At 32.1% G+C, this 25472-nt stretch overlaps 2 protein-coding genes across 2 annotated transcripts; both read left to right on the plus strand.

Annotated features, from left to right (window-relative positions):
- Positions 1 to 8623: 8623 nt before the first annotated feature.
- Positions 8624 to 19960, plus strand: LOC100262980 (uncharacterized). The gene is made up of 6 exons (XM_019220143.2): positions 8624 to 9058; positions 9179 to 9381; positions 9437 to 9583; positions 18764 to 18868; positions 18989 to 19325; positions 19449 to 19960. The coding sequence occupies exons 1-6, from the start codon at positions 8641 to 8643 to the stop codon at positions 19850 to 19852; spliced, it is 1614 nt and encodes a 537-aa protein (XP_019075688.2). The 5' UTR covers positions 8624 to 8640; the 3' UTR covers positions 19853 to 19960.
- A 1110-nt stretch (positions 19961 to 21070) lies between these two features.
- Positions 21071 to 21946, plus strand: LOC100254301 (endochitinase EP3). Its single transcript, XM_059737119.1, has 3 exons — positions 21071 to 21485; positions 21597 to 21695; positions 21735 to 21946. The coding sequence occupies exons 1-3, from the start codon at positions 21071 to 21073 to the stop codon at positions 21944 to 21946; spliced, it is 726 nt and encodes a 241-aa protein (XP_059593102.1).
- Positions 21947 to 25472: the final 3526 nt, after the last annotated feature.

A 25472-nucleotide genomic window follows, 5' to 3' on the forward strand; every position in this document is an offset into this window, starting at 1 on the left:
TACTCCTCCTTATTCCCCTAAGTCTAATGGAATAGCAGAAAGGAAAAATAGGACCTTAAAAGAAATGATGAATGCAATGTTAGTAAGTTCAGGAGCACCCTTGAACTTATGGGGGGAAGCTATCCTATCCGCATGTCATATTCAAAATAGAATATCTTACAAGAAAACTAGCTAGTAAAACTCCTTATGAGTTGTGGAAGGGTTATGCACCTAATATAGCATACCTGAAAGTGTGGGGGTGTTTAGTTAAAATTCTTCTCCCTGAACCTAAAAAACAAAAATTAGGTCCTAAAACCTTTGATGCAATGTTCATTGGCTATGCTAAGAATAGTGCGACATATAAGTTTCTTGTTACTAAGTCAGAAAACAATCTTGTTGATGTCAATACTATAATAGAAACAAAGAATGTAGATTTCTTTGAAAACATCTTTTCTATGAAACTAAATGGTGAACAACAAGTTCAAAAAACAAGTAGAGACAAGTCTATTGAACCTTCAAAATTTGAACCTAGAAGGAGTAAAATAAATAGGAAAGAAACAAACCTTGGAGATGGTTTCTACACCTTCCTAATAGATGATGACCTTAGATCCTACAAAGAAGTTATAATTTCTCCTGATGCACCATTCTAGAAGGAGACCATTAACAGTGAAATCAAATCAATACTGTTTAACCATACATGGGAGTTTGTAGATTTACCTCCTGGTGCAAAGACTATTGGTTGTAAGTGGATATTTAAAAGAAAGTTAAAATAAGATGGGTCCATAGAGAAGTATAAAACTCGTTTAGTTTCCAAAGGCTTTAAACAAAGGAAGGATGTAGATTACTTTAACACCTTTGCCCCTGTGACTAGAATAGCATCAATTAGAGTATTGATTGCTCTAGCTTCCATTCATAATTTGGTGGTACACCAAATGGATGTTAAAACTGCATTCTTGAATGGGGATTTGGAAGAGAAAATTTATATGGATCAACCTGAGGGTTGTGTAGTTCCAGGAAAGGAGAAAAATGTGTGTAAGTTGGTTAAATCACTATATGGGTTAAAACAAGCTCCCAAACAGTGGCACAACAAGTTTGATCATGTGTTAGTAACTAATGGATATTCCATTAATGATGCTAATAAGTGTATCTACAACAAGTATGAGGATAACACATGTGTAGTCATCTGCCTTTATGTTGATGACATACTGATCTTTGGAACTAACCTAGAGGTTGTGTGTGAGAATAAGAAATTCCTAGGTTCTAAGTTTGATATGAAAGACCTAGGAGAGGCAGAGGTGATTCTAGGAATTAAAATAACTAGAATACCTAATGGGCTTAAACTTTCTCAAGAGCACTATGTTGAAAAGATCCTAAGGAAGTTTGAACACTTTGATTGTAAACCAGTGTCAACTCCTTATGATCCCAACTCACAGTTGAAGAAAAATAGAGAACATAGTGTTGCCCAAATAGAGTATGCTCAAATCATAGGGAGTCTAATGTACTTAATGAACTGTACCAGACCTGACATTGCTTATGCAGTAGGTAGATTGAGTTGGTACACCCAAAGTCTTAATCAAGACCATTGGACTGCTGTTCATAGAGTCCTTAAATATTTGAGAGGCACTATTAACTATGATTTGTGCTTTAGTGAATTTCCAAGTGCCCTTGAAGGATTTAGTGATGCAAATTAGATCTCAGATTCAGATGAGATGAAATCCACTAGTGGATATGTTTTCATTCTTATAGAAGTCAAGAGTGGTGGTAACCCAACCTATTAGAATGGAAATTCCATGAAGTATAGGTTCATATGGGTAATAACAAATCACTTGTTGACTTAAAGTGCTCTATCAACTCTAATTGTATGAGAGTCCATCCCTATGGTGTAGATAAAACGTATTCTACATTAACTAAGGTTGAGTGTTTACTCTTATTGAATACCATATTCCTTATGGATGGTATGTTTAAATGCAGAACATACTTGATGGATTTACCTATATGAGAGTGGAGGTAGGGTCGCTTCCTATGAGAACTTAGGCAGGTTCTCTAGAACTCTCATGAATATCCAGGCAGGGCGCATGGCCTATTTGTGCCAACCTGTTTTGTACAGCTCGTAGTGTAGTTGAGAAAACCAATGTGGATTAAAGTCCCTTGAGTTACATAAAGAAACACTGGTTCACAAAAATTTATTTTCACCATGTTTTGTGATTCAATACTTATTTGTCCTAAGATTGGTTCATAGCCTTTGGGCACCAATACTGATGCATTGGATTTTTTTTTCCTCCAAAATAATAATAATTACGTTTACATTCTATGGGGGATTGTAGGAAGAGTGTAAATAATGTCTATTTTATTTTTGGGAATTATTTTTAATTTATTTTATTTTATTCTATGAGTTATATTTTTGGGAAATGTCCTATTGAGAATTAATTTTTATTTTATTTTATTCTATTAGTGTTATATTTTTTGGAAGAGTCCTATTGGGATTGTGCTAGTGGAGTCTCTTTTATAAGTAGAATCACCTTCCAATTTGTGTCATCTTCTAATTACAAGTAGATTCCCATTGGGACTGTGTTAATGGCCTATAAAAGTCGGTCACCCATCTTTATACTCGTATACCAATTTTTTAGAGAGCTTTTCAGGGAGTATTTTCATATATTTATTGAGAGGAATTTATTCAAAAACCTAAGATGTACACATCTCGCTTACAGAGTGCATCCAAGGCGAGATCTGGCTATTGAATTTTGGAGGTAGACCACTAGTACTATAGTGCATCGAGTTCGTCTTCAAGGAGGGTGGATCTATTTCAAGGACAGTGCTTGTCACGCCTTAACCAATAAGTTTTTCTTTTTATTCATTATGTTATTTGTTTGTATCTTTTGTGCTAGTCTTGTGTTTCCATACCCTTAATCCAACAATCACTAGCCTCCATTAATAATGACTTAATTTATAAGAAATATATGACCACCATAGGATTTAACCCATAGGTCAAAACCACACAATATAGTAGCTTGGTGAGATTATGACTGCCCAATAGTTACTATCATGATTCACCACAGGTCCTATCCAATTAATAACCATACATGTTAATGTACTCACCATAGGAATTCTATTCTAATGACCAAGATAAGTTATCCCTCAAATTAAGAGATAATGGGCATTACAACTTTAAATGGATTGCCTAAGTAGATGAACTAATTATGAACAAGTCATCTACTTATAAGAAACCTATGACTTGAATCATCTATACAACTCCTAATACATTTAAGTCATGTACAATGTAAGAAATGTCATAGTTGAATGCTTAGAAAGTATAAGACATGAGTAAGATTAATAAAATTGGAAAAGTGGAATCATATTATTAAATAATAGATCCATTTATTATTACACCATGTCATGCTCTTAAAAGCTCTATCCCAATAAGGTTTTGGCTTGAATTTTTTTTTTTTAAGTAGATGAACAAGTCAAATTTGCATTCCTAACTAAGAGTATTAATCACACTATATATTCAAATATTTGAAAATCAATTATAATTATTAAATTATACTTATCAAGATTTATTTCTAAATATTCCATAAGCAAAAATGAAGTTATAATATTTCTCTTGTTTGTTTGAATAATATAAAGATAAATAAATAAAAATTGGGTAATAGCTAAGTAAAAGGATTAGAGTGATACTCTTTATTTGAAAAACAAATAATTTTAGTGAATGAGCTCTCTTTTATATATATGTGAGGAGGTGAAAAATATTTATAGCATAAAAGGTAAAAATGTAAATATTAATTTTCAAAAACATAATAATCCCATAATTTTATTTTTGTTAATTTATAGCATAAAAGGTAAAAATGTAAATAAGATTTGGAAAAAAGAAAAAAGAAAAGAGTATGGGGCTATTTTTTCTTCATAACTTCTCTCCTTGTGAAAGTTAAGTGTTTGTTTAGAATTATTTTTCAAAACAGTCTTATACTCTTTACAATAGCAAACATTTTTTTTTTAAATTTTAGAAAATATTTTTGAAAAATTTTTCTTCAATTTCTTTTTCAAAAAAAAAAAATTCTAAAATAAATTCATTTAGGTGTTTTTTTTTCCTAATGTATTACGAGAAATAACAAAAAAAAAATATAAAACATATTAAAAACCTTTTATATTGTACATAACACATAATATTTTCAACAAAAATAAGTTGGAAAAAAATTAGGGCTTGTTTGGTAACTGTTTTCGAGAACAATTTTTTGTTCTCTAAAAATAATAATAATAATAATAATAAGAAAAGATGTTTGATAATAAAAAATTGTTTTCTATTTTTTATTCTTAAGAAAAGAAAATATGATGTTTTTAAAGAATATATTTTAATTGTTTTCTATTGTTTTCGCTTGTTTTCTGATGACAGTTTAAAAAAATAATTATATAACATGTAGGATGATTAAAAATAAAACAATAAACATAAAATTTATTTTTAAAATATATTTAAATATATTAAAAACAACTTAAAAACATTTTAGGTTTTTAAACATATTTTTGTTTTACAAAACATTAGAGAACAATTTTCAAAAATTATTCTCAAACATTGTTTTTCAAATTTATTTTCGAAAATAGTTACTAAACAGACCCTTAAGAATTTAATATTTTTTTTATAAAATATTTTGAACAATAACTAAAAATATGAAATAATACATTAACATTTTTATAATAATTAAAATTTGATGATTGTCTAAAAAACTATTTTTTTATATTTGAATTTTCAAACAAAATTTTATTAATATAAAAATTAGAAAGTTGTTTTTAAAAACATGGCAGACATATCCTAATTTTCGTATTTGAGTTTCCAAAAGTTTTATTCCATCACACCTACAGCTTAGAGCCAGTGCCATATCCGACAGAGCTCCGACAAGGAGGATTGCTACTGAAACTTTGACTGTAGCTGGGTAGCTGCCATTTTTGTTGGTTGGGATGAAAATGATGATAGAAAGAAAAAAAAAACAAAAGAAAAAAGAAAGACTGTTAGCTAGTTGATCCCATGACTGTTAGGTTTATTGACTTTGACTTGTCTAAAAGGATTGAAACTTTTTTTTGTGACATCCCACATCAGATAAAGGGGAAAGTTCCTGACGCTATATAAGTATGGACTCTTCGTAACCTTGTAGATGCGTTTTGAAGCCGTGAGTGCCCTTTAGGGTCCAAAGCGGATAATATCTACATGGTTGGAAGCGTACCATTACAAATGGTATCAGAGCCGATCCCCGACCTCAGTGTGAGGTTTGTTTGGCCTCGTAGGGGGGAAAGTTCTTGATGCTATATAAGTATGAACTCCTTGTAACCCTATAGACGCATTTGAAAGCCGTAAGGGCCCCTTTTGGTTCAAAGCGGATAATATCTACATGATTGGGAGCGGGTCGTTACAAATGGTATCAAAGCATTAGGTTGTGATTTTGATGCGATTTTGAGATTTGGGACTAGATTTTGTGTCCCAAATGATAGAGCTTTAAGGAGAGAGCTATTGGAGGAAGCTCATTGTTCTAAGTTTGTGATCCACCCAGGAGGGACGAAGATGTATAGAGATTTGTCTTCTGAAGTACTGGTGAAAGCAATAATGTTCTCCTAATACTAGGCCGATCTTCACCAGAATAATGGGATTGGTCTATCAGAGACTTTTTCCTATTAATACAACTCAACATTTTGGACCCTGGGCTCGCATGCATGACCCCATTTTGCATGGCCAACCTACCAGGCCCATTCTCAAAGCCCACATACTTCTTTTCTTTACCTTCAAAAATGGATTTTCAAAAATCTTATTTTCAGAAAATTTTAGTTCTTCATTTTTTTCTTTCTTTATTTTAAATAAATCCAATTTTAATAAATCATTTGCCACCTTTGGCATGCAATCCTACCACCATATTTCATTCTTTTTAATTCTTCATATTTTGATATCAAAACTAATTCCCAAATTTTCAATTTTCAAATTTAATTTCCAAAACTTCTATTTTCAAATAATTGTCAAAAATTCCAATTTTCAATTAATTTTCAAAACTCCAATTTCTTTAAAATTTAATTTCCAAAACTCCAATTCTCAAATGATTTTCAAAATTCCAATTTGTTTCAAGTTTAATTTCCAAAACTCCAATTTTTAAATTTAATTTTCTAAATTCTAATTCTCAAATAATTTCCAAAATTCCAATTTCTTTCAAATTTAATTTCCAAAACTCTAATTCTTAAATTTAATTTTCAAAACTCCAATTCTCAAATAATTTTTAAAATTTCTTTTTCTTTCAAATTTAATTTCCAAAATTTCAATTCTTAAATTTAATTTTCAGAACTCCAATTTTCAAATAAATTTCAAAACTCTAGTTTTCTTTCAAATAATTTTAATTTCACTCTAGTTTTCAAGTATTTTTTAATTCTATCACTTTTCATCCTTCATTAAGGTTTTAAGTCACTCTTTGATTTGACTTGACTCTACCTGGTCTTCCTCAATTATGAGCTGTCCATATAAATGGAGGATTCACATTCATTCGAAGGATTTTTCTAAGGTGTGGTTTAAAAAAGAACTTTAAGACTTTAAAACACAACGCGTTTACATTGTAAGGAATTTTCTAAGGTGGTTTGGAAAACAACTTTGCGACTTTAAAACACAACCCATGGTGCATTTACATAGATAAAGAAGAGTCTATCCATTACAATTTTTTCTCATATTTGATATGAAATATCACAATGGAACCTGATTATTATATTATATTTGTTCAGTATTTATTCTTTTATAATATTTTTCTTTTAAAATGGATTAATAAAATAGTCTAATATAATTATAATTAATTAATTAAATTATTTATGTATAATGTTTTATTCATATTAATTTCATATATGTAATATTGGTATTCATTTTATAATGTGGGTTTTCCTTTGATTTGGAAAATATTTTTAATTTTCATTTTCTATTTTCATATTAGAAACTAATTGATTTTAGTTGATTGATCTATGTTCTAATAACTAAACAAAAGTATATATCATACTTTTAAAATAATATTTATTTTTAAAATATATATATGAGATTATATTTTATTCATGTTAATATATTTTATATTATGACATGCATGATTTTATTCCCTTCTTTGTTTTGTCGTTTTTAAAAACTATTTTAACCTCTTTCTTAAAATTTTTTTGAAAGCACCGTATCAATGTTTTCCTTTTTTTTCTATTTTTTGAACTCAAATTTCAAGAAAATAAAACTAAAAATAAAACCACTATCCAAGCATTTTTCTAGACATGATTTTTCATTTTTGTTTTTTTGTTTTTGTTTTAAACATAATAGAGTATAAACAAACAATTGCTTAAATTTTATTTGAAATTTTAGGATTGTCTGCTAACTATTTTCGAAAATAGTTATCAAAAACAAATTTTAAGAACAATTTTTTAAAACTATTTTTTAATGTTTTGTAAAACAAAATTCTATTTAAAAACTTGAAATGTTTTTAATTTATTTTCAATATTTTTAAATATGTTTTTAAAATAATTTTTATACCCAATTCTTTATTTTTAATCATTCTATATTTTTGTATAATTGTTTTTTAAAATAACCCTCACATAATAAGTGAAAATTACAAAAAACAACTAAAAGACATTATCTGAAAACACCCTATTTTGTATTATGAAGAATAATAAATAAATAAATAAATAACAATTTTTTTATTGTCAAATATATTTTCCCAATTTTTTATTCTAAAGAAGAGAAAACTATTATTGAAAACATTTGCTAAACAAGCCCTTTTTATGTCTCACTAGTGGCATCATCACCCATTCATAATTATCAAACTTCAAAAAAAAATAAAAAATGAAGTTGTTTGGATTTAAGACTAATAGAGAACCTCAATATTGAAATATTATGTCAATGTGCTGTTCTGTAGTTTCTAACCTTATGTAGAGGTCGTTTTGTGTGGAGTTCATTGTATATGGTTGGGCCTAGGCAGTCTTGATACAAAGTTGACTCCAAAACACTAGCTTTTAAGAACCAATAATTTTCTTAATCAAATCATTCCATTATCAAAATTCCATACATTTTGGGTGGACAGAGTCATATGTGGATCCGCCCCAAACCCATATTGGGTTTTGAAAAACTTTTTAAACTCATTTATCTTTAACACGAACCTTTCTCATTAGGGACAGAACACCTTTCCCATTAGGGACAGAACAAGGCGGATACCCGGAAAAATCCATTCCACCCCATTACCATCCCTACTAATGGAAAAGCTCACAATATTGAAATATTGTTTCAATGTCCTTTTCTCTAGTTTCTAACCTTATGTGGATGTCGTTTTGTGGAGTTTATTATATATGGTCTGACCGCCTCAGTCTTCATTACAAAGTTGACTCCAAAACCCTAGCTTTCAAGAATCAATAATCTTCTTAATCAAATCATTAATTCAGTTATAATGAAGACTGAATTATATTTAGACACCAAAACTGCAGTCTAATCTTCAAAAACAAACATTTATTCACTAGTCAAGGTCAAGCTGTTCCAAACTACACGCCACAGCATATCTAAAACTGAATTAATTCTATTGATCAGACTCTGGCTAGCTATAATGGAAGTTTATAAATACCCCACCAAGGTTTCAACCTTAGATCATCCCATTTCTCACATTCTTCTCTTCATTCCTTTCCCTTCCTGCCATGGTTTCAAAGCTGGTAGCAATCCTTCTTGTTGGGGTCCTCGCCGGAGCCCTCCCGGCCACTGTGCTGGCCCAGAACTGCGGCTGCGACGCAGGTCTGTGTTGCAGCCAATGGGGGTACTGTGGCACCGGGGATGACTACTGTGGGACTGGGTGCCAGGCAGGGCCTTGCTCTTCGTCCGGCGGGGGCGGGGGTGGTGGTAGTGGTAGTGTTTCTGTCTCTGATGTTGTGACGGAGGATTTCTTCAATGGGATTATCAGTCAAGCTGATAGGAGTTGCGCCGGGAGGAACTTCTACTCGCGTAATGCCTTCCTTGATGCTGTTAGCTCGTATCCTCAGTTTGGCCAGGATGGTTCCGCGGATGATTCCAAGCGGGAAATCGCCGCTTTCTTTGCTCATGTCACGCATGAGACTGGACGTAAGATCCTGTTTTGGAACAAGCCTTATTTTGTGTATAATTATTTGCAGTTTATTTTAATTTTTATCACATAGTATAATTACATATGCTTTATCTAATGAAGATATTTTTTGTGTATAGACTTCTGTTACATTGAAGAAATAGATGGTCCCTCCAAGGACTACTACGATGAGAGCAACACACAGTATCCATGTGTATCTAGAAAGGGTTACTATGGTCGTGGACCGATTCAAATATCATGGAACTACAATTATGGGCCGGCTGGAGAGAGCATAGGGTTTGATGGCTTGAACAATCCTGAAACAGTGGCTAATGATCCAGCTGTGTCTTTTAAAACAGCATTTTGGTTTTGGATGAATAATGTGCACTCTATCATAGGACAAGGATTTGGAGCCACAATTCGAGCCATCAATGGTGGGGAATGTGGCGGAGGAAATAGCGCTGCTGTCAATGCACGTATTGGATATTATACAGATTATTGCAATCAATTTGGTGTTTCAACTGGTGACAATCTTTCTTGCTAGGGTATATATGAAAGAGTTTCATCTAAATACTTATCCTTGATATGTGTGACCCATAAAAAATAAAGAGTTCATAGTTTGTAACTCTCCTTTATAGGGATTTGATGTGACCCATAAAAATCTCCTTTATGGGGTTTTGTTGTATTGTAGTCTTTCACAAGGATCTTGGTTGTATAATCAAATTGTTGTTACATGAATGATAAAAGATGACTTATAAAAAAAAAAGTCGGAAACTCAAAAGGTTTTAATTAAAATGAAACAAGGATACAAATAATAATTTAGAAAATGATGTATATATGTTACACTCCTCAAGTTATTTGATAAAAAGAAATATTATATTATAAAATTTAATATAAAATCAAGTATACTTATGTATCAATCTTTATAAAATACATTATAAGGATAAATTTTGAATGAACAATTATATATATCTCTATCTCAACTATTAGCATGGCTATAACTTTTTAGGAAAATTACTTTATGAGCTTGAGGCATTGGTAACCTATTAGGTAAAACCGTTGGATTTATAAAACATTTTCTCAAAAATTATAAATAAAATGACAAGTCAAAGTCAATAAATAAACCTAACCAATTATTGAAAATCAGATTGGCCGGTTTAATCGTCGATCTACAACCTCTCCAATTCGATCCAAAATGTCATTTGCAACCTCTTAAAGATGTGTTAGGTATTTATACCATGCATGGGGTCTATTAGTTTCCGATGTGGGATAGGTTTTAGTTATATTAAAAAGGAACTTTACATTGTGGAGATTTAAACTTGGGACCCGTGGTTATCAAAATAAGCAAAGGGTCATATATTATTGGTTCGATCACGGTTTAATTATCGATCTGACCAGTAAACCGTGAACGGATAACTTTTTCAATTCAATATCTATCCGATTCTGAAAACATTAAATCTAACAATCATATTATTTATTTATTTATTTCTTACCTCCCTTACAAAACTTATGTAATATGGATTCTAAAGATATTACATGTAGGAATTACTACAATACTACCAACCCTCAATATCCAAACATGGAAAAATAAAAAAATAAAAAAGGATTTTTAGTGACATTTCATCATATTATTAGCACTCTGCTCAATGTGTTGCCCATCCTAATGAGTTTTACACAAATATTGTCATCAATTTGGTATTTCCATCCGTAACAATCTTAGTTCCTAAGGTATAAGATCTTATTGAAATCAATATATGGTAGTGATGTTTAAGAACATTACCACCATGTTATATATTACTTTAATTAAATAAGAAAGAATGATTATTAGACATGTGACCATGATGATTTTCATTAATGATATTGTGGTTATAGCCCTAAAAGCTAAATATTTATCATACCTAGACACAAAGATGGACACAAAGGGGGACAAGGGAGGCCACTACCAAAAGGGGTATATATATTTACTTAATGTAGTGTAACAATATTGTGGAGATCAATTAAACAAATAATAATGGTCACTTCTTCAAATCATTCAAAGATACTCTTAATTTATGAAGCAAGACGTAAATGTATATGACTAAAGTCAATAATCCAGCATATTCGAGAATCATGTGGATCATTTTCTATCAAAGAAAATGCTACCAAGTTACATGAAGATAATAATACTTATATTTCAAAAATTAAGAGGATTTGTAAAAGATAACCAAGGATGAAAATATTAATAATCACGAATATATCGATACTTGGATTTTACGAATATATCGGCAAATATTTTAACACAAAATATTGATGAACCAAAAATTGATCAAAACTTATGAAAATATAAGAAAAAACTTTTAAAAATGAAATTATAAGTATAATAGACGTTTTAAAGTTGTTTTGTTGAAGAAATTGATATATGTATGATATAATTTGCAATATTAAATTTAATTATATAGTGTCGGTTGATAAGAAATGTGAATTTTGTAAGTGTATACTCATTATGAAGTTAAATTATTACAAATATACTAATTATGTGATTCAAATATATTACTATGTTAAATTAATTCACTTACCTCTATTGAAAATATATTAATTAATTGTAAAAATGTAGTAATTTAAATTCAATGCTATACTAATTTAAAAATGTACTAAGTTAATCTATTCTCAATATACTATTATTACACTTGAATGTCAAAATAAAATAAAATTATTAACTTAAAACTAAATTATTGAAAATGTACTAATTATGTGATTTAAATATATTTATGATTTTTATTTAAAAAAATTGATACATTTTGACACAAAATTTTTTATTTAAAAATATTGATAATTTTGTTTATGATTTTATATTTGTTTTATATTTAATTAGTATACAAAATAAATCATAAGATAATTAAAATTAACTTATTTATAATAATTTATTTTTTTTTACCGATTTTTCACTAATATATCTTCAAAATTTCAATGATATTTTCCCATTTAGGGTCGATATTTTGATTGTATTGCCGATATATCCGTAATTATTGATATATTGTCGATATTTACCCATATTTATGTTAGACGATATATCTTACCTATATATTATATCCACCTTCTTCGATACATGATATATTTGTGATATATCATCAATATTTTCATTCTTGAAGGTAACAAAACTAAGCAAATATCCACCAAATTCTTTTATACCTCCAAAAGAATTGGTAAAATCGATGTTCAACATATCCAGTCATACGATATCCTAGCAAATCTATTCACAAAAACATTACCATTGTCTACATTAAAAGGGTTAAAATATAACATTGGAATACTAAACTGAGAGATATGTCAATTGACGCATTGAAAAAAGTATGATGAGGTCTACATGATGGGAAGAATATTGATATAGATAGATTACATTTTTTTTTCTTTGTTCAGGTTTTGTTCCGTTAAGTTTTACTAACAAGGTTTTTAATGAAGCGATTCTAATGATCAAATCATTTAAAGAATATTGTACTTTTTTCCTTCACTAGGGTTTTTCCTAGTAAAGTTTTAACAAGACATATTCTTATGATCGTCTAAGGAAAGTGTTATGTTAATGGAATTTGTTACAAAAATGTATTAGGATATGAGAACTTGTGGATGCTCATTCAATTTTTGGTATAGATTATCTCAAATGTCATTGTAAATCTCGTCTTGACTTTCTATAAAAGGAAGACCTATTAACGGAATATTATTCAAAGCATTGTAATTTGTTTTTCTTCCAATTTCTTCTTTTAGTTTATTTTACAACAAAATTTACATATTGTTGAGGTTTTATCCAAGTTCCTCAATAAATTGAGATCGAACACCAATTTAAGACAAAGAAAAACTATACCAAAAATCATAAAAATAGAATAAAACAAGCAGAATTTATGTGGTTTGGATCCAAGATTTGAATCCTACATCCACGGATCAAGATCACCTCCAAAAATCCACTAAGATTGAACCATTTTACACCCTCAAGAATCTCTGAGAATTATTAAGTTCTCTCTACAGTACAATGAAGAAGACCCACACTCTGAAATCCTCTCACTTTTTGTTTTGTAATTCAGAAAACTCACACACTTTTTTTTTTCACACTTTTGTACAAGTACATGGAAAAATCTAAGCAAACAGGTATGCTTTCAATTAGTTAATCAATTAACTTTACTTACATGACCAATCAATTTTGGACCACCAAATTCCACATTCTCCACTTTGGTTCAAATATTGAATTTGGATTCTTTGAATGAAGATCTAACTTAAACATTAGTTCCACATTACCTAGACCAAATCCAAGCAATACCTGAATTTGCTTACTAGTAGAACTTTAATTGCCATGTCGGCTGGATTATCAATTGTGGAAATTTTCTCCAGCTTCACTACTCATGAGCTTACAGTTTCTCTAATGAAGTGATATCTAACATCGACATGTTTGGTCCTTTCATGAAACATAGGATTTTTACACAACTAAATTGCACTCTGACTGGCTAAAAATATTTCCACTACACTATTCAACACTCCAAGCTCCTTAACAAGTCCTTACAACCAAAGAGCTTCTTTCATGGCTTCAGTAGCTGCTATATATTCAACTTCAATGGTTGAAAGTGCCACTATCTATTGTATTTGTGACTTCTAGCTAACAGGTCCTCCAAATAAGGTGAAAATATAACCTGTAGTTGACCTTCTCTTATCAAGATCTCCTGTATAATCTGAATCCACATAACTTGTGATACCAATACCCTCTTTAGAAGATCCAAACTTCAATCCTATACCAAGAGATCCTCTTACATATCTTAGCAACCACTTAACTCCATTCCAATGTTCTCTACCCGAGTTAACCATAAACTTGCTCAAAACACTTACTAAATGAGCAATATCTGGTCGTGAGCACACCATTGCACACATGAGTGACCCTATAACACTAGCATATGGAACAAAATTCATCTCTTTCTTGTCAGCTTCAGATTGAGGACATTGTGTCATTAACAATCTAAAATGTCCTACTAATGGTATACTTACAGGTTTTGAATTCTCCATGGAAAACCCCTTCAAAACCTTTTCTAAGTAGCCCTTTTGTGACAAGAATAAAGTATGATCCTCTCTATTTCTTACAATTTCCATGCCTAGTACTCTTCTTGTGTTCCCAAGATTTATCATATCAAATTCTGACTTTAGAACCCTCTTCACCTCTTGAATTTGTGACTTATCTTTGCAAGCCAATAACACATCATCGACATATATTAGAAGAAACATCATCAGACTTCCTTGTAACTTCTTGTAATAGTGGCTCACTCTCTTCATACTTCATTGCAGTCAATAGAGCATAGGTAATCAGATCTACAAAACCAAACCTATCTGGGGGTTTTATGTTCCTCTTAGCCCTATCCCTTGATAAGAGAAAATCAAGACTAGCTTCTTGTGAGTTGGTTCCTACACCACCTTCAACATTTGAACTTGTCACCTTAGTATCTTCTATCTCTAAGCCACCATGTGCTAAATCATTTTGTTGATCATGACCATCTTGAGATGATAACTCCACCTCAAACTCAAAATGGTCTTTGTCAAGTGTCAAGCTCCTGTTTTCAAAATCTTCCTCTGTACCTGCACCGTTAGTCCTCGTAGAAAGCATTTCATTTCATTAAACACAACATCACGACTTATTATTATTTTAATACCCGAAGATTCCTTATTCCATAGCCTGTAACCTTTAATACCCTCTATATAACCTAAGAAGATACATTTTATTGACCTTGGTTCTAATTTTCCTTCACTTTGGTGAACATAAGCTGTGCACCCGAAGATTCTAAGGTGATCATAGTTAAAAGGCTTTCCAGACCTGGAGTTCTAAAGTCTATTGCACTAGATGGAGTTCTATTTACTAAAAATTTCATTACAACTTCACCCTAAAAATGTTTAGATAAGCTAGAACTATACAACATACACCTTACTCTATCTAACAATGTCCTATTCATCCTCCCTGCTAGGCTATTTTGTTGAGGTGTATTCCTTACTATTTTGTGTCTTAAAATACCTTGATTTTTACAAAACATTTCAAATTCCTCATTGCAAAACTCTAGCCCATTATTCATCCTTAACACCTTTACTCTTTTATTAGTTTGATTTTCAACTAAAGCCCTTCACTCCTTAACCTTTGTTATGACAGTATGTTCATCATTAGTTTTTAACAAGTGTAGCCAAACTTTTCTAGAGTAATCATCAATCAAGGATAGAAAGTACTTGTTTCCACCATGAGTAAAAACTCTTGTAGGCCCCCATAAATTTGAATGCACATATTCCAATACATCCTTTGACTTGTGTATTGCAGCTTTGAATGCCAATCTGTGTTGCTTGCCAAGAATACAATACTAACAAAAATCAATATTGTTGATGTTATCCCCACACAATAGGTCATGTTTGTGCAACTCTTTTAGACCTCGATCACTTAAGTGACCAAGTCTTCTATGCCAAAGAATTGTTTTATCAGTTTCAATTCTTAACATTGATCCTACTAAACCTTTCAATGTGTAACCTTCTAGGATATACAAGCCATTTCTCTTCTGACCCTTCATGACAACCATGGCACATTTTGAAATTGTTAATTTCCCATCTTCTGCTTTGAAGTTATAACTTGATTCGTCCAAAGTTCTAAGAGATATTAGATTTCTCTTCAGGTTTAGTACGTGCTTGACTTCTTTGAGAGTTCTTGTCATTCCATCAAACATGTTAATAGCCACCGTGCCAATTCCAACCACACTGCAACTCATGTTGTTTCCCATCAACACCTTTTCACCATTAACTTCTTGATAGGATGAAAACCAATCTCTTCTTGGACACATATGATAGGTGCAACCTGAGTCCAAGACCCATTCTTCATGATTTTGATTCAATGTAACAATGAGTACCTCTGCATTGTCATAACCATCATCTATAATGGCAGCACTTCCTTGTGCTTGAGTATTTTCTTTTTCTTGTCTATCTGGACAGATTCTTCTTATATGTCCCATCTTGTTGCAATGATAGCACTTGACATTCTTATAATCTTTCTTGCCTTTGGACTTTGATCTTGAATGAGATTTTCCTCATTTTCCATTGTTATTTTTATTTTGAGGTCTTCCTTTGGCATTTAAACTTTCACCATTGTTAGTTTTGTAAGAGGGCTTCATATCCAACACCTTAGCATTCAAGGCATTCTGAACATCATCAAATGTAATGGCATCTTTGCCATATTTCAAGGTTTCTTTAAAATGCTTCAAAGATTTAGGGAGAGAGTTTAAGAGAATGATTGCCTTATCTTCATCCTTCACCTTGATATATAAACTCTTTAAATCCAATACCAATTTATTAAACTCATCTAAGGCATCATCAATTGGCTTGGATTCTTCAATCTTGAAACCATATAAATGTTCCTTTAGGTAAATGCGATTTGGCAAAACTCGGGTTTTGTACAGTTCTTCCAGTTTTTTCCAAACCCCAACAACGGTTTTCTTATGAGATACTTTTCTCATAACCTGATCAGAAGAATTAATATGATTGAATTGTAAGCCTTTCTTTGAAATTCTTGCCTTTCCTTTTCAGTCACGCTTTTTGGAAGATCTTTATCAGGCATTAAAGCCTTTTCAATGCCCTATCGAGTCAAGATGGCCTTCATTTTCATCTTCCACAACCCGAAGTCATTTCTACCATTGAACTTCTCAATATCATACTTTGTAGTCGACATTCTTCTTTCTCTATTCTTGATTTGGCTCTGATACCAAAGTTGAGGTTTTATCCAAGTTCCTCAATAAATTGAGATCAAATACCAATTTAGGAAGACAAAGAAAAACAATACCAGAAATAAGAAAAATAGAACAAAACAAGCAGAATTTATATGGTTTGGATCCAAGATTTGAATCCTACATCTACGGATCAATATCACCTCCAAAAATCCACTAAGATTGAACCATTTTACACCCTCAAGAATCTCTGAGAATTATCAAGCTCTCTCTACAGTACAATGAAGAAGACTCACACTTTGAAATCCTCACCTTTTGTTTTGTAATTCAGAAAACTCACGCCTCTCCTTTTTTTTTTTTTTTGTTACACTTTTATACAAGTATATGGAAAAAGCTAAGCAAACAAGTTAGTTAATCAACTAACTTTGCTTATGTGGCCAATCGATTTTGGACCACCAAATTCCACACATATGATGTACAAAGCAATGAAACTCAAATATAAAGTAATAAAATCTAAAAAATATCCACGATATTATTTGATTTGTGATGTTTTTCGATAGAGAGATTGATAATAATAATAATAATAAAGCAAGGATATGAACTCGTGTATGTAGGTCTCCCTTCTCCAAAACTTCTCAAATCAAAGATCATTGAAAGACTCTAAACTAACCTCGTTAAAATACGATATCATATCATCCGGAAAAATATTCCAATTCTCACCTAATCTTCAAAGTTATATTAAATACTTCTTCTAACCTTAAAAAGTGCCTGAATTAATGGTTGCAAATGTTTTGACTTGACTCTACCTTCTGTTCTTCAACCATGGGCGGCCCATATAAATATTTGCCAAGGATGATCCACATTCGTTGTAAGGATTTTTCTAAGCTTGATGCCTCCTATCGTTGATGGATAGATAGGAACACAATTTATTGATTTATCACATGTGACGTTACACCATATTTTACTTGAAACCTTTGAAGATACATTCTCTCTTGGTTTAAAATGTTTTTAGTAATATTTTCTTTTAATTTGGAGAATGTTTTTTAATTTTTATTTTATAAAAATAGTTTATATTTCCTCTTTTTTTTTTTTTTTGTTTTGTTTTCTTTTATATATATATATCTATAGTTTTTATTTCATTTTTCATTTTTAACTTTTTGGGAAATGGTTTTCATTTTTCTTACTTTTCATTTGATATGGAATTTTTTTTTAAAAATTTTCATTTTGTGAAAATAGTTTTTTACATGTTTAATTAATTTCTTTAAAAAAAATAAAAACTTCGAAATCTTGTGTGATTTTGAGTTTTTACTAGTATTAAAAAATGGTGAAAAAAATATAATTAAAATTTCCTTGTTTTTAAAAACCATTTTCATTTATTTTTTTAAAAAGTTTTTGAAAGCACCCCATTAATGTTTCTTTTTTTTTTTTTTTTTCTTCCATGTTTTGAATTCAAATTCTCAAAAAATAAAATTTTAAAAAAAGAAAAAGAAAAAAGCTATACCCAACCATATTTCTAGACGTGAATTTTGTTTTGTTTAGAAATACAAACAGAAAATAATATAAACAAACAAATACTTAACTTCGATCTGAAATTTTATGTCTCAAATCCAAAAAAGTTATTGGATTTGAGATTGATGGCAAACCCCACAATATTGAAATATTATGTCAATGTCCTTTTCTGTAGTTTCTAACCTTATGTGAATGTCGTTTTGTGCGGAGACTATTATATATGGTTGGATCAAGGCAGTCTTGATACAAAGTTGACTCTAAAACCCTAGATTTTAAGAACCCATAATCTTCTTAATCAAATCATTCCATTATCACAATTCCATACATTTATTTATAGACACCAAAACTCAGTCTTATCTTCACAAACACACATTCACTCTCTAGCCATTGTCAAGCAGAGACTGATCAGTTTTTCTAACACTACACGCGACGGAAAATTAAAAACTGAAGTTGAACTGATCAGGTTCTTTGAATTCTATTGACACTGTAGCTGTAATGTAAGTTTATAAATACCCCACCAAGGTCTCAACCTTATCATCTCATTTCTCACATTCTTCTCTTGATATGGCTATCAAGCTGGTGGCAATCCTTCTTGTTGGGGTCCTCGCCGGAGCCCTCCCTGCCTTCGTGCTGGCCCAGAACTGCGGCTGCGACGCGGGTCTGTGTTGCAGCCAATGGGGGTACTGCGGGACCGGGGATGACTTCTGTGGGACTGGGTGCCAGGCAGGCGCTTGCTACTCGGGCCAGACCTGTGGCTGCGACGCGAGTCTGTGTTGCAGCCAATATGGGTATTGCGGGACCGGGGATGACTACTGTGGGACTGGGTGCCAGGCAGGGCCTTGCTATTCATCCGGAGGCGGCGGTGGCAATGGTAGTGTTTCTGTCTCTGATGTTGTAACGGAGGATTTCTTCAATGGGATTATTAGTCAAGCTGCTGGGAGTTGCGCCGGGAAGAACTTCTACTCGCGTAATGCATTCCTTGATGCTGTCAGTTCGTATCCTCAGTTTGGCCAGGATGGTTCCGCAGATGACTCCAAGCGGGAAATCGCTGCTTTCTTTGCTCATGTCACGCATGAGACCGGACGTAAGATCGCGATCCCGTTAATTGAAAAAACCTTATATTTCAATTATTTGAAATTAATTTTAATTTTTATCACATAATGTTATTACATATGCTTTGTCTAATGAAGATATTTTTTGTGTATAGACTTTTGTTACATAGAAGAAATAGATGGTGCCTCTAAGGACTATTGCGATGAGAGCAACACACAGTACCCATGTGTAGCTGGAAAGGGTTACTATGGTCGTGGACCGCTTCAAATATCATGGAACTACAATTACGGGCCGGCTGGACAGAGCATAGGGTTTGATGGCTTGAACAATCCTGAAACGGTGGCTAATGATCCAGTAGTGTCCTTTAAAACAGCATTTTGGTTCTGGATGAATAATGTGCACTCTATCATAGGACAAGGATTTGGAGCCACAATTCGAGCCATCAATAGTATGGAATGTGGTGGAGGAAATACCGCTGCTGTCAACGCACGTATCGGATATTATACAGATTATTGCAATCAATTTAGTGTTTCAACCGGTGACAATCTTTCTTGCTAAGGCATGAAAGAGTTTCATCTAAATATTTGGATTTGATATATGTGACCCTTAAAAATAAAGAGTTTATAGTATGAAACTCTCGTTTATAGGGTTTTGTTGTACTGTAGTCTTTGACAATGATCTTGGTCGTTGTATGTTGTTCTTACATGAATAAGAAAAGAGAGCTTATGAAAAAATATTACAAGCTCAAAAGGTTTTAGAGTGTTTATTAGATTCACATGCTATATATCTCTACAATCGCATAATTAAAATAATAAGACAAATAAACGTAAAGTAAAGAATTTCTTTCTTCTATGAAACTCTCTCTCATTACTTCCTTTACATGGTTTGAGAGCTTTCATTATCACTCATGGCCGACTATTGACCTCTAACATAGTAACATCCTCATCTTCGTCCTCTTCTTGATTTATTCCTATTTTTAATCACTCAATTTCTGCAGAACTTGTTCACAAGAACTTTCTAATTTAGCGTCAACAAGTTGAGGCTGCAATTAAGCGTTACAAGCTTTCAAAGTTCATTAATGGAATTGATTCTCTTCTTTCTAAATTTCTTTCTTGTATGGATGAAGCGGGTGTAAAAGTAATCAGGATCACTTTGATTGGGAGCAAAAGGACCAATTGTTGATTTCATGACTACTTTTATCGATATCCAAAGAACTTTTGACAAGAATGGTTCGATGTTTGACTTTTTTTTTCTTTTTTTTTTTTTCAGATTTAGGAGAAATTAGAGGTTTTCTTTATTGTTCAAACTCATGCAAAGATTGAAAGTGACTCTTCTAAAAGCGTCTTTAAGTTCTATCAACAACATTTTTATGAAAAGTTAATTATTGTTTGAATATAAACTTAAGAATTTGAAAATATTTTTGCTGATAGAAAAATTATCTTAGTGGAGCACCCTAATAATATTATTTTGAAAATCTATTCAAATTTTTGGAAGTAGTTACCAAACATACCAATAACTTTTGCGTATCTCTAAATGTTAAAAGAAGTGACTTTAAAACCGACTGTGAAACCATATCTACAAGCTTCATTTCTAAATGGGTCATAACATATATACAATGAGTTTAATTCCTGCATCCCATCACAGATTCAAAAGTGAATTTAAGGCCATCGGTATCCTTAAATTTTTTTCTGACGCACTGGTAATATAACTCTACAAAAACCCCACCAAGGTTTCAACCTTATCATCCCATTTCTCACATTCTTCTCCTCTCCAGACATGGTTGCAAAGCTGGTAGCAATCCTCATTGTCGGAGTCCTCACCGGAGGCCTGCCGTGGCCGGTGCTGGCTCAGAACTACAGCTGCAACGCTGGCCTGTGTTGCAGCCAATTTGGGTTCTGCGGCACCGGCGTTAGATACTGTGGCGACGGCTGCCAAGCCGGTCCTTGCTATTCACCACCTAGTGGTGGAGGTGATGGGGGTTGTATTTCGGTCGCAGATGTTGTGACGGAGGATTTCTTCGATGGGATTATTAACCAAGTAGATGCGAGCTGCACCGGGAAGAACTTCTACACGCGCTGCGCCTTCCTTGATGCTCTCAACTCGTACCCTGAGTTTGGCCAGGGTGGTTATGCTAACGACTCTAAGCGTGAGATCGCTGCTTTCTTTGCTCATGCCACCCACGAGACTGGATGTAAGATCTTATACACCTGAAGCCTTACATTTCAACTATTTGAACTTCTATACAAATAAAGCCTTAAATTTCAACCATTCAAGCTTCCTAAACTAAATAATATGCGTGTAGGCTTTTGTTACATCGAGGAAATTGATGGTCCCTCTAAGAACTACTGTGTTGAGGGTGCACGATATCCTTGTATACCTGGGAAGGGTTATTATGGTCGCGGTCCCCTTCAGATAACATGGAACTTTAATTATGGACCAGCAGGAGAGAGCATAGGGTTCAATGGCTTAAACAATCCTGAAATTATGGCTAATGATCCAGTTATTTCATTTAAAACAGCCTTTTGGTTTTGGATGAAAAATGTGCATTGGCAGCAGATCAATGAATATCAAAATGATTATAGATCAAAAGCGAGTCATGATAACGAAATAATAAAAAAAGTGAGAGTGAAAGCGTACATTGGCAGCAGATAATAAAGCGCTATCATGAAAAAAAGGTTAGTGCACAATAATAAAATTATCACATGCATATCAAAGAGCAAGACAAAGATTAAACAATATTCATTAAGCACAACAGTTGACAATCAGAAGATAAAACTCATATATAGGGCCCCCACCAAAGCCCAATTGATTTTACATGAATTAATCCCACAAATTTCATTGTTTTGGAATTATGAAAATTGTCTTCATGCTTACATTTACAACCATTAATTTAGGCACTTTTTATGAATAAAAGAAGTATATAATATAGTAAACATTCGGTATTTTTCCACATGGTATGGTATCACATTTTAGTGTCTTTCCATGATGTTTGACTTGGAAAGTTTTGGAGAAGAGGGACCATTTTTTTTATGAATAGAAGAAGTACATAATATAACTTTGAAAGTTACGTAAACATTCTGTATTTTTCCACATGGTATGGTATCATATTTTAGTGGCTTTCAATGATGTTTGACTTGAAAAGTTTTGGAGAAGAGAGGCCATAAAAAGAGTTTCCATCAATTTGATTCCTATTAAAAAATAAATAAATAAATAAATAAATAAAAACCACAATCAATCAAATAATACCATTCTATATTTTTTTTGGATCAGACTATTTGTTTTGGAGTCTCATAGCTTTGAACCTTATATGGAACCTCATTTTTTCATTTTTTTTAATATCTTATCCCATATGTTTACCTAGGTTTCATTGCACATTTTCAATGACTTAAATTTCAGTAGTTACAAATTTGATGTTATAGATTTTTTCCAATACTATTAATAAAGGAAAAATTATAATCAAGTGCATCAATTTAATTTGATCAACCTTTAAAAAAAAAAAAATTAAAATGAACGTAAAGAATATATATATATATATATTTATTTAAATACCCTCATCTTTCTTAAACCCACCCTATCTAAACCCTAATCCTTTCTCTCCACTCCTCTCATTCTTTTCTTTTCCTTCTCGTTCTTTTCTTCCTTTTTAGCAATAATTTTATTTTCCAACAGATTTAGGTTATGTTTTCCAAAGGAGCCCACAAATGTGTTGAAGTTGTGGCCCAAGAACAAACCAGCTTTGGCTGCTAAAAAAATTTAAAGGTATATTTAGTTCCTATAAATTTTGAGGATTAAAACACCCTAATCCTATTTTCAAAAGCGATAATAAACAAATGTGAAAAATTAAATTACAAGAACATATAAGATTTATAGTGATTCATTCTCAATGTGAGTGTTGGAATTTTTATGTGTGGACTTACATAATCAATGTGATAATGTCATAAATCAATGTTGCTCTAATTTTTGCATTGTGGTCCATAATGGGGTTGGACACATTATTGCTTGATTTTTATGGAGTCACCCTAATTCATTTGACTGGTCCATTAAGTCAAATGGTCCAAATTGTGTATGTGTGATATGTGGTATATTATATGAATTATATATATAAGGGAAAAAGGCAGACTGTTGTTCTATTTTGTTTTGTATTCTCTTGGAGCTAAGAAGAACACGTACTACACGAACGAACTCTTCAGAGAACACACACAGATTGTTTTGGGTGTTGAAAGGGAAAAGCCAATTGAAGCCGGGTTTTCACTCCATCATGAATTGATCGTAGTCTTGGACATTGGTGCAACACAAAATGGCTTTCCATGGGATTAATCAAGGTTAGTTTTTCATCAATTCCCAATTTTACTGCATGCTTTAATGTCTACATGAGATCCTGTGTGGTTTAATTTTTTCAACAATTGGTATCAGAGCTACCATGGATGACATTTAAGCTGCATTTTTTTTGGATATTTAGGGTTTCTGTTTTTTGATGTGGAAGCCATTTTTTGGGGCTTTTTTCGTTTGGTGTTAATTCTCTAATTTGAAGCCCAATTGATGTTGGAGACTTGTAGAAAACACTGTTTGGAGCAAGACCCATCATTTTTTTTTGGTTTTTGGATATCATTTGATGGGATTTCGAAAATTAGGGTTTGTTGTGGTTCTTCATTTTATGCGTTTTTGTGTTTTTTTTTTGGGCTTAGATTGAAAGATTAATGTTTGAGGATGGAAAATTGATTGTTTTTCTTCAGACATACACAATTTTTTGGTCGGAAATTTTTTTTTCTTCTCCAAGAAGAACTAGGACTGTTCAACCCGAACTAGGTATGTTCATCCCGTGGAAAAGATGATGACGTCATTAATTTTTTTTTTTTTTTTGTCTTGGTATTATTGGAATGATAATGCATATGTTGGAATTATTATGCATTTGAGTTTGGCTTTATTGGGACAATTATTATTCTTATTATTGTTCTTTTGGGTATTTTTTTTTATATACCAATAATGTTGTCCTAAGCTATTTTGTTAAATATTTCAATTTATTGTGACATTAAAGAACACTTGTGTGATTGCCTATCGCAATTCCAAGTGTGTCAAGTTGTACAAATTGAGATATTTTGAATTTATCATGACAATAGTGAACATATATGTGGTTGCCTATCGTGATCCTATGTGTCAAATTGTCTTTGTTGAGATATTTTATCTCCCACTTTTGATTATTTTATTATTGTGATTACTAAGGTCCATACGGGTATTGCAATTGTCCTATCGATGATTATAATACTTGGTAGGATGCTTAGATTGGTGAAAGAAATTAATTATATATTATAAACCATACTAATTTTCTTTACCCTTTCGGTAATAAAATTAGTGCATCTTAGTTGTGATTTAGTTGTCCTTACCACTGTGGAATTTTCAAAATTCCAAGCTATTGGTAAATTGAGTAATTCTGGAAACTAGCAAATGGCATGATTTTGTGGTAACATGCATATTGTTTAATTTTGTTATTTTCCAGTTACTAGCAATCCTAGAATTACTCTACAATTTTTTTGCCATCAAGCCTCTCACTGGAAATAATTTTGAGGAATGGTATGAGTCTTTAAATGTGCATATGACTCTACACAATTTGGACTTGGCTTTGAGAGTTGATGAGCCAAGTAAGCCCACTGATATGAGCTCTGCCGTTGAAAGATCCTTTTATGAGAAATAGGAGCACTCCAATAGGAGTTGTTTGATGGTGATGAAATACACTATGGATAAATCTATTAAAGAATGTGTGCCAAAGACGGAAATGGCCAAAGACTTTTTGGAATATGTGAATGCCAATTATACCAAGATTGATAAGGCAGAAATGACAACTTACTTGAAGCTTCTCACAACCAGCATGTATGGTGGAGTAGGTGGGTTAGAGATCACATCATCAAGCTAAAGCACTACTTCAACAAGGCAAATGAGATGAAAGTGGAGTTGAGTAAGAAATTCCTGAAATGGTTGATACTTGAGTCTCTTCCTACTTCCTTTGATGCAGTGAAGTTGACTTATAATGCCTTGAAGGAAGAATGGACTTCGGAGGAGTTGATGTCCATTGTGGTGCAACATGAAGTCTCACTGAAGAAAAATGAGACTCATTCCCTTGCTCTTGTTATTGACCAATGGAGCAATATGAAGAAAAAACCTCCACACAATAATTCTGGAGGCT

Source organism: Vitis vinifera, chromosome 5, assembly GCF_030704535.1.
Source record: "Vitis vinifera cultivar Pinot Noir 40024 chromosome 5, ASM3070453v1".
In the NCBI taxonomy this organism is placed as follows: domain Eukaryota; kingdom Viridiplantae; phylum Streptophyta; class Magnoliopsida; order Vitales; family Vitaceae; genus Vitis; species Vitis vinifera.